This window comes from Pyxicephalus adspersus, chromosome 7, assembly GCF_032062135.1.
Source record: "Pyxicephalus adspersus chromosome 7, UCB_Pads_2.0, whole genome shotgun sequence".
Lineage (NCBI taxonomy): Eukaryota > Metazoa > Chordata > Amphibia > Anura > Pyxicephalidae > Pyxicephalus > Pyxicephalus adspersus.
Genome location: NC_092864.1, coordinates 18,135,241 through 18,146,652, shown reverse-complemented (window position 1 = coordinate 18,146,652; position 11,412 = coordinate 18,135,241). Strand labels below are relative to the sequence as shown.

Sequence of the window (11,412 nt, the reverse complement as noted above, 5' to 3'; positions counted from 1 at the left end):
ACTATGGTCCTGTTATACACAGCCTCTGGTAAAGAAAACAATGGGAAATCCAACATTTTAAATATGTCACAAGAATTTGAATAGAGATTAAATTTTTAAGGTTGTGAGAACTGTCTAAAAGGTCTTTTTCCCTCACTTAGGAGAAATTTTTTTAATTTGCTGTTGTTTCTCTTCCATTGGAATATTTACCAATACCAGTTGGTCACTGAGTTCTTACTGATGGTGATTCCTGGCGGTCATGTCGTTACTTTGGCTTTAGAATATCAGTCACTAGTCTGGAAAATAACAAACAATGAAGGGAACATAGTCGTAATACAGACAGCAAAAAAAAAATACTACACAGAAATCTTTTTCCCTACACTATCCAAATTTTTAAAAATGTTTGGTTTTTAACTTTAAAGCTGTACTTCAAGCAGATATAAGATACACATAATAATGCTGGTCTGTATTTATTAATGCATATATAAATGTATTTTAAAAAGTTAACATTGTGCGTACCTGAATTTTTGGTATCAGCTCCTTGTAGTTTTCTGTACAGCATGAATGGTTAGGAAGGGAGAGGTAGCGCAATGGGCTTGATTTATGAAAGCTCTTAAAGGCTGGAGAGGATACACTTTCATCAGTGAACCTGGGTTTTCCAGGTTTACCTTTCTTTGCAAATAATTTCAATCATAGACCAGCTTCACTGATAAAAGTGTATTCTCTCCAGTTTTGGGCTTTCTCCAACTAGCTGGTAATGTAGAATTATTGGCTGAACACAAGCATGGCAATGCACACAGCCATAATGGTCAGGAACCGTTAAAGAATCTTTGTCTGCAGATCTGACAGCAGGCAGTAGTGAGCAGTACTGAACCACTCACTTCTGACCTCATTCATTCTCTTTGGGGTTGCTGCGGGTAGGAGCTACATTTCCCATGTTTCACTGGCATGAGGAAGCAGTAACCGCAACAACCTCAGTGCCAGTCTGATCATAGCTGACCATACTTGAAAGAAGAACAAAATTTAACAAAGTAATCTAAACACACAATGAACATAATTTATAGGCTATAATATATTGTATGCCTGTGTTTTTAAGTTACACTTCAGTTCCAAGATTGGAGAATACAGGGAGCAGATCTCTAAGGCAGGCCAACATATATTTAGACATTTTAATGGACAGTTTCTGTCGTATGGTAGTTTTTTAAAGGCATGTCCTGAAACCACCTGGGGGTGGCAGAGTATTTGGGGAGACCTATTTTTTGGCAATTAGCTTTCAAGCAACCTGGAGCAGTCTGCAAATAGAAGAAGATATAAACGATAGATACTGAATAGAATACTGAATAGGTCTGCAGCTAACTGCTGGGTAGGAAAGGTTACTTTTAGCTTCAATAAGCCATTAGCCAGGGTTTGCTGGTATTTGAAGAGTTACAAAAAACCTGTTAGAGCGAATTCTGAGTAAAACTGTTAGCCATCAGAAATCATTAAACAGCTTTAGAAAAATGGAAGCTGTCTCTCCCTCTGTTTCTATTTCCAGCAGGATTGACAAGAAAATGGAACTGTTCATCGGCTCTTTGTGATAATCCCTGGGGGGAAGATGACTGTCTAATTAATTTGCTTCTCATGCTTTAGAAATACAAACCAGGTATCCCCATACTGGCAGAGAGATGCTCTGTATGGGTTTATGTTGTGTTTTTACAACAAATGCTGTTTGTCACAGCATTACGGAATAAATGTCACTCATGCATTTTAACTGGCTGTAAGCCTGGGGCTCTGCTGCAGACATCGATGGAGGTTATTTAACTAACATGTTGTGACCATCAGACTGGTTTGAAGTGCTTAACTATCTTTTTCTATTACTTACTTCTTCAATTGGGTGCAGATCTATTTACTTTGGACACCCAATCATGTGTAAGGGTAATAAACCATAACAGGACTTTTGGTAGTGTATGATTAGGTGTTATTATGGTTAGGTGTAAGTCAACATAGCTCCACCTTTGTCACTTATATTTACTTTCTAACCCCTTCATTGGCACAATCAGAGTGCAGATTTACAACAGTTTGAAGAGTTTATATTGGTGCATGGTAGTTTGTATTACCAAGTACATTGCTTTGCTTTCCACCACAATCCAACATGTTCCAGCAGGAGTACACACAGGTAGATATTTAGCCCATGGGCCCTGTGTAATGCATACCTGCATTTTTCCTAAAATAGCTTCTGTTTATTTGTTTCTGTTTATTTATTGTATCTTATGTTGGTATGTACAGTACCTATCAAAAAAAAGAGATGAATAGCCTACTTATTAGCAAGTGGAATGTAGATGTTTCCCATTTTTGCAGAGCTTTGTGCTACTGCTTTCCATAAACACTCTAATGTTTACTCCAGTGGATGATGTGACTCCATCCGCTGAATTATACATCACATCCATGTTCTGTAGTGACATGGGGTCAGTGTAAGGATCCACAGTAGCTAGCAGGGCTCATGCTATCCAACACACCCTGTAGTGGCAAATTGCAGGGGCACACAGAGCTCTACAAGAAAGTGAAATTTAGACTTCTAAACCATTATTTGCAGTTTAAGTTCAGTAAAGCAATCATCAGGTTTAGCCTTTAATATATTTATTATCACTTACATATACAGTGATACACCACAAGGCATCAGCACAATCTATTTGAGCCCTAAAAGCTTTGCCCTAAGCACAGGTACATTTTATTAAATTCTTAAGATATATATGTGTAAAAAAATGTTTTATAGATTTTCTAGGATTTTGTCTTTAAACTTGCAGTCTGCAGACCCCTGTTCTACCACAGCTGCAACAAACATTCACTCAAATCCATCAGCCTGAGTATGTTTAATTATTATTTTACATAAAAATAATGGATGCTTAGAATGCCTCGCCAGCCGATGGGACTGATATATAAAGCAATATAAATATCCCTAAAAGAAATGCAGATTTTTTTCAGGGGGTAAACCATTAATTAGGTAAAACAAGAAGCTTGAAGAGACCAATTTGTCTTTGTCACTACATTCTTGTAAATTTTATTATCCTTAATTTAAAATTATTCTAAATATATGTATTATAGCTTGATACTCTCATACGAAAGACAAAGGATTATTGATGGATTAGAAAATGATATAAGCCTTTGAATGCCACACAGCTGTACTTCTTCTTAATGCTGTTTTATAGAACTGCGTTTCAGTATCACACCCGTATTCTGAAAAATGCACTAAATGATTCGATCTACATGTTAAATGGCCAATCTCCTCACCTGCATGCTTTGCCAGGAAACAGGTCTCAGCTGTAATTAGATTCTACCAGTATTAAAACAAATAGCATGGTGTAAATGTCTGAATTAACAAATGTGTTTCAGAGGGACACCGTGCTAAGCAAGAAGGCATCTGGCTCAGTGATTCATGAAATGCTGCTCACCCAGCTGCTCCAGTATGAACACAAGCAGGCAGAGGTGAGTGCATATCTACTCAACAAGCTGCTGCCTCTGGATATCTAACAGTTCTACATAAAGGTTGTGGAATGATAACACAGACAGGTACAATTCCTTCACTAGGGAGGCGTTCTATACTGATTCCCTGCAGCCACTTCTGCTGAGGTCAAACTGCAAGTGATAAGTGTGCTGCTAAATCATCTGTTAATATTTGCAGGTACCAGTTGCTCACTGATGGAACTCCCAGGTGGTCATCAGAATAATGAATCACTAGCCTGAAACCTTTATGAAGATCAGGGTCTGAACTTCACCCTACTACTGCATATTTGTTCCAGGGAATTATTAAATAGATGGATAACTACCATTATCAGGAAGCAGTCAGCACTGTTATCATCCATATTTCTCCAATAACTATATACTACTAACCAACACCAGAGGAAGCAGTTTGTTCCTTGTGCTGGCAACTAATTTCCGGATAACCTCATCTTAGCATTTAAAGGTAAAAATATTCCATGTAAAAATATTTTTTAAGAAAAGATTTGTGTTGAAAAGTCACCTGATTTGCCCTCATTTGTGTCAACCATTGGGATCCAGACATGTATTATCAGTATCTTCTCATCATATATGCATTACATGATTACCCAACAAACCCCAAGTGCCTTGCAGAATACCGAGAACCCATCTTTAGGTCAGTTTTCTTTTTTATTACTATTACATAGCTACATAGTAGGTCAGGTTGAAAAAGACATAAGTCCATCAAGTTTAACCACTAGGGAAATAAACATATCCCATGAACCCTATGAACACAGTTGATCCAGAGGAAGGCAAAACAAACCCTGGTACAATTTGCTTCAACAGGGAAAAAAATTCCTTCTTGATTCCACAAGGCAATTACCGTATTTTTTGGACCATAAGACGCACTTTTTACCCCCCAGAAGTGGGGGGAAAAAGTCCCTGCGTCTTATGGTCCAAATGTAGCCTCTGTGCCAGGGCCGTCTCTCCGGTATCCTCCCCAGCCGCTGTCCCGTCCCCCCTGTGTAGCCCCCCCTCCGGCTTTTCTCCTGTCCAGCGCAGCCAGAGTGACTGTGACTCCTGTCACTCTGGTATTGTGCTCCCGGCGTCCTCCCACTCTCAGCATGATTGGCTGACAAATTCATGCTGGGAGCAGGAAAGCACACACATACACAACACACGTACACAACACAAAGTAAACAAATGTTATATTGCAATCCGATTGTCATACATAGTATGACAATCGGATTACAACTGAAAGCAAATACTCACCCAGGTGGCCGCAGCTCTGCTTGCTGCTGGCATCTTGCAGAGAGATGTATAGCACAATGCAGAAATCCTGCATTATGCTATGTATCTCTCCACACATGCCAGCAGCTTCCAGCCTCCATACCTGTCTCTGTCTGTGTGAGCACGCAGGGAAATCCCCCCCTCACATCACTCCGGAGGATGAGTCATCTTCCAGTGATGTGATTGGTGAAGTATGGGGGTGTGTCAGGGAGGGAAATTTAAAGGCAAATTACAATGTAATCTGCTTTTAAATGGTTTTTACAGTACAAAAACACCACACAACATAAATAAAAGTACTGTACATTTTGATTTTATTTTTAGATTACATTGTTGTCTATTATTTCATTATTGTTTTAAATTATTATTTATATTTATGTATTATATTATAATTTATGATTTTAATATAATAAATAAATATAAATAATGTTAATAATGGTTCTAAATGCTGCTGTTTACTTTACAGGGTTGATTACATGTGTTTATGACTGTGCTGTTGGTTTTTAATGCACATAAAATATTTTAGGACACTATTTGTTTCAGAATATTTTTTTCTTCATTTCCCTTCTCTAAAAACTGGTGCGTCTTATGGTCGAGTGCGTCTTATGGTCCGAAAAATACGGTAGATGTTCCCCGAATCAGTGGTCACTGGTATTTTTACTTTAAAGCCATAATACCCAATGTTTTTTTTGTGAATATAGTTTGTGAACTGGTGCCCAAAACTGGATTGCTTATTCCAGATGAGGTCTGACCAATGCTTTGTAGTACTTTGCTAGCTTTAGCTTTTGCAGCTTGGCATTGCATGCTGGTATTATGTCCATGATCCACCAGAACCCCCAGATCCTTTTCCATTTCTGGCTCCTCCAAATGTATTCCCCCTGGGCAGTATGAAGCATGCATGTTGTTAGTTCCCAAGTGCATACCTTTATATTTATCTATATTAAATGTATTTTGTCATTTGGCTGCCCAATCAAACAGTACATCAAAGTCTGCTTGTAGATTATAGACATCCTGTATGGACTATTACACAGAAATGGTACTTTTAATCCCAAACTCTATTTAATTTATAAAGATGTTAAACAGTAAATGTCCCAACACTGAACCCTGGGGTACACCACTAACAACCTTAGACAATCCAGAGTATGAATCATCACTACTCTCTGGAGGTGATCTGTAAGCCATTTCTCTATCCATTTACAGATTGACTTTTCTAAACCTACCGACCCTAACTTGCATATTAACCGTCTGTGGGGTGTCAAATGCTTTAGCAAAGTCCAAGTACACTATATCAACTGCTATTCCACTGTCTACCTGTTTACTTACTTCCTCATAAAAAGAGAGCAAATTTGTTAGATAACTTCGGTCTTACTTGAAGCCATGCTGACTATCACTTATAATATTATTTTCTAGCAGAAACTCCTCTATGTGGTTCTTTATCAAACTATCTAGGACCTTTCCAACTATTGATATTATTGAATTTTTTTATTATTAGCTCAAATGATACACCAATATTCAGCAAAAGAACCTTTAGCAAAACATCTGGAGGTATATACTGTATTTACCTCTGCTTTAAATCCTGGGGCAATATTCTGCACCTGTAAATACACCTGTCCATTTTCCCTTTGATTACCTGAACTGGTAACATCTCAGCTTTACCTACACCTCTTAACAAACACTCTTTATTTGTTTAAGGAGTGATACTAAACTGCTATTATTAACCTTTTGGAATTTTTAGATGCCTCACTGTTTCTTACTTCATTATCAAGGCTGATTTAGTAAAAAAAAATAATTCAAGTAAAAATTTTCCTAGCGTACGAAATAAGGGAAGGCTGTGTTTACTTCATAAATCATAAAAACCTATTTTTATTTGCATGCACATTATTGGGCAACAGAAGTAAAGGAAGCTTCACTGTATTCATTAGGGTAAATAAATATTCACTTCCCCGTTAACCCTAGTAAATCAAACCCACCGACTTGGAATAAGTATACAGGTCAGAAAGAGAGAGAAGAGTAGAATGAAATCAAACTCTTAATCTACATACTTGTCTTGAGCTTTAAACTTAGAAATCACAGAAGCCATAAGTCCAACCAGTGAACTAGCATTTTAGAAGGAGAGGTCAGCAGTAGTCACTTCCATTCTTCTGCACGTCATGATTTCTTTAATTTTGATAAAAAATGCATACATGCATTTGTCAGTCATGGTTAGGTATATTATGGAACTACTGATGGCTGTTTTATTTTTAGGTTGACTACTGGAACTGGAAAGGGGAAATGAGCAAGCATGCATTCACATTTATATCTCACCACAGTATGCAGATGGACCTGTCCAGTTTTCAGCAGTCTGTCATGTGAGTGTTTTGAGTACTTTACACATGTTTATGTCGTACAATACAATATATCAAGTGAGTGAATACTGTCTACTTACATCTCTCATATACCACTTCAGCATTGTTCAGCTAAAAAAAGACTGCAAAATGCTGCAGGTATACACATAGGGTCTGATTGTCCTAAATAGAAAGATTCCACTGCCTAAAAACAACGGATTTGTTTTATTAAAGCTCTCCAAGACTGGAGAAATTAGACTATCATGTGAGAACCTAGGTGATCCAGCAAACCTGGAATGGATCTGGTCCAGAAATGAAAACATATGCTATAAATTAACAAATGATTTTAAGAAATCTATTCCAGGTTTGTTGGATTACTCAGGAACTCATATGATAGTATATCTTCTCTAGTCTTGGAGAGCTTTAATAAATCAGGCCCAGTGTGTAATCTTTTTAAAGGGCCATCTATATCTTGCAGAATTATAACATACATCTTTTAACCTGTGTTGTGTTGTTTCATCATTTGAATGGGCAACCAAACACACCACAATTCACAAAAAGGGACATTTTTTAACCATTTTAGCACAACACATGGTAGTGCACTAGAGGTACGATTTAGAACAATGGTCCCCAACCTTTTCAGGCCCACTGACCACTAACTTCATCGGTTCCGGACCACGTATGCACGGGGAGCCGGGTGTCACACAAAGGGGAAGAAACTTCCCCCATAGTGATGTCATGATGCCAAAATCTGCCCCCCCCCACTGTGATAGGAGAGTGGGTTGGTTGTGTCCAGAGATACAACTGGCCCACCGCCCTGAGCCTGCAATCCATACAGGGGACATGGTCCGCGGCTCTGGCCGGTGCTCCCTCCCAGTGGGGTTCTTGTCCTGACCCCGCTCGGGGTCGCACGGGCCAGAGCCTCTGACCACCAAAATTTGCTTGTTGGCAACCGCTGATTTAGAATACAGAGAACATGCATTATTACAGCACAATTTATAATAATTTATAATAACATTTTTTAAATGCATTAAAAAAAAAGAAAATATCTAATCATTCTTATTATTGGGCTAATGTTTTAAAAACCTTGCCTCTATGTATAGTTTGGAATTACATATGTACATAGGGGAAGGCAAATTTGCTCAACAATAGTTGTGACTATGTGGTCTATTTATTAAGCTGTGACTCTTACATTCTTTGAAACATTTTCAATTACTGACTTTGAAACAGATGGACCTGGAAGATTCTTCACCAGAGAATGTTTCATTGAATGTCAGATTTACTGCTTTATAAATGGACCCCTATGAGTTGGCCAATTCATTGAAAAATCCATTCCCCGTATGGCCATTATCTTCTCTCAACAGCTGTTAAGCAATTAGAGTCAATGTGGTGGCTAATCTACTCCGAACCTAGTGGGTAATCTACAAAAGGCATTCTTTTATATATTATCAAATGTGAAGAGCAAATAAAAAAGTACCAACTAACTTTCCCTTATTGAATGCAGTAAAAATGTATCCTCATGTGCTATACTTCTTCTTTTAATAAAATAATAAATTATGAGCTGGCCGGTCTTAATACCAGTCAAGTACCAGAAAAAGATGGACTAACAAAAGGAAACATTAGGGGAAAGGAACCTGGGTGATCAACTAAACAGTTTTTTACGTGAAAGTTCCTGAGAATGGTTTTATATAACGATCAAGGCACAAACCCATTGTTGGATACAACATTATCCAGGTGCTTCCACTTTTGACATTTATCTTGTCAGAAGTTATATCTTGCCTCAGCTGTTCACATCTCAAATGAACTGCATGGAACTTTTATTAAATCCTCTGAATGACATCTAGAGCTAGTGGGAGAAAATGTCAGAGCCCATTGATTCACGTACTGCAGTGATATGGAATAAAGCGCTGGCACATCCATCTAATCCACTTTAGGGGCACACTGGATACTTATTGATTCAGCAGCAACACCTGAAGGGTTCTTACTGTTCTGTTCTAAGAACCAGGAAAGTGGGGGGGGGGGGGTTATTACTCTGCAAACTATTTTACCTCATCATCACCAGTTGCTTTTTATTAAGGCATAATAGAGGGAATTGTATTCGTACTTTGCAGCTTTTAAAAACAACCTTCTACAGGAACAACAGTCAGAAAAGAATGAAGTTCTAAGCAAAGTATAGAAGTAATTATTGGAGCATTAACTCTAAAACTTCAAGTCTCTACAGAACTCTCAGAGTGGATGTTGAGCGTGGACAGCTGCTCAGTTGCTTAAGTATAGGCACAGACATTGAAGATCTTTGTAAAAATTATATTTGCTTGGCTGAATATGGCTTTTAGACTTTCCGATCCATAATTACTGTAAAGATGAGGAAGGTCAAAGACGGCCAGATCTAATCATAAGATATTATACTAAACATATTCTTCTATTTATTTTGGAGATTATTTTTAGGGGCTATTTTGCAATACTGAAAATGTTATAGTTAATACTAAAACTGGGAAAAACCTAAAATACTCTGCTGTCTCTTGCTCACCATATTTTTGTCAACTTGCTTTTTATAAAGCATAAGCATTGGTAGCCACCATATTTGTTCATTTTTAATGCTTAAAGCAGTTGTTGAGCGGGGCTAGAAAGCTGACAGTTTTGCATTTTGGACTTTCCTGTTCAAGACTATAATTCCCTTCCCTGTTCCTGTATTCCCTTTCCCTCTTAGCAGCATTTATTTTATTTTTTATTTTTTTTTATACTAACCTTTTTTCCCGTCTTTAGGCTGGTCAAGTGTTGAAGACATCTAGGGTCCTTTTTGTCTCCTAAATGTCTCCCAGCAGTGGCCAGCTCTTATTAATGAGAAGCACTGAATGATTGAATGTTAACACGGGGAGCCTTGGTTATTCTCCCTTTGGGTAGGAGGTCCATGATGCCCTGCACTCACAGGATTTCCTTACTCCTTAAAATGGAATGACACTAGGGGTCTTAATAAATAAGTCCTGGTGTCAGCACGTTGATTGGTAAGGTTACATTTTAAAGATCATTTTCACCCAGGTATATACAGAAATAATCACTGAACTTGCTCAATATAACAAGGTTTATTCAGGCTTCATAATGATATTTTATAAGTTTCATCCATAATACTTACTGCCTGCTCAGTTGATGAGTTTTCAGATTTAATTGTATTTGTTCACATTCAAATTAGCTTACCTAAAATGAGACTGTGATTTGGGATGATGCCATGTAACTTTTCAAAAGACATGACCTACTTTCTTGTTAATTAATAGAAAATGGCAAGCTTTCAGCAAACACCACCAAGTGCACCCCATGGACTACAGCTTTCTGCTATCACTGCTGAAGACTGTTGAAGAACAGTGGGATCCTTCTATGTGTCCAAAAGAGCTGGTATGTGCTATAAATTAATATACCAGACATATTCTTCTATATTCTTTTATATTTTTGGGGGGAATATTTTTTAGGGGGTATTGGGCAACACTGAAAATGTTATGGTTAACACTATAAAGTGAGAAAAAACTGATAATACTCTTCTGTCTCCTTGCTCACCATATTTTTTTCAAAAATTTTATTTAACATTTTAGAAGCATTAAAGCGGATGGCAGGTCCTTCATTTTATGCCTTTTCACAATTTTGTCCTTTTTCAATTGTGGCAGATGCATGGCCATCTTGACTAACCATGGGCCGGCATGATGTAACTTGTGCCAATGATTATTCAATCCTGGCGGCTCTGGATACCTGCATATGGAGATATTTGTAGATGCTACAAAATTGAATGAATTCTAATCTCTTTTTCAGGTTCTGCTTTGATAGCCTCATGCAAAGATATGTATTACCCAACAAAAACCCTTTTTACCACCAATTTAGTTCCACTTTAAGTACTGTTTGTGATATTTTTTATTTGCTCAACAGTTACTGTACTGCTTGGACCAGAGGGGCAGTGGGGGTAGACCCACAAAAGCTTGTTCCGAAAAAGTAACTGTTCATGCAATTAAAAAACAAAGTATGATGGACAGTACTTAAGGTGTACTAATACCACTACAGTCACCTTAAAGCGTAACCTAAGAATCACTTTTAAGAATCCAGCTTTGCTTGCCAGGATAGCGCTTTCTCTGCTTGTTACGAGAATTTATGATATCCTTTGCGCATGCACGGGAGTTATGTCATCCTGGCCTTGTCGAAGCAGAAGGAAGAAGATGATGGCAGTGCCCTGTGAGGGAACGGGAACAGGTGAGTAGCATGGATTCAGTTGTGCTTTAGGCAGAGATGTAGAAATCTAAAAAAGAAATTGACCCGTTATTTGGAAGAGTTTAAATTCCATTTAACTGTTTCTATTTGTGTTAAACAGCTATACAAATGCATATGTATTTGG

General features: G+C 37.8%; 1 protein-coding gene across 2 annotated transcripts in view; it reads left to right on the top strand.

The window, feature by feature from the left end:
• Nucleotides 1-11,412, top strand: part of BAIAP3 (BAI1 associated protein 3) — a 167,329-nt gene that overhangs the window by 116,845 nt on the left and 39,072 nt on the right. For both annotated transcript variants that reach the window (XM_072417725.1, XM_072417726.1), the window contains exons 13-15: nt 3,349-3,441; nt 6,964-7,067; nt 10,313-10,430. In XM_072417725.1, coding sequence (XP_072273826.1) covers nt 3,349-3,441; nt 6,964-7,067; nt 10,313-10,430 — 315 coding nt within the window. The remainder of the gene's footprint in view (nt 1-3,348; nt 3,442-6,963; nt 7,068-10,312; nt 10,431-11,412) is intronic.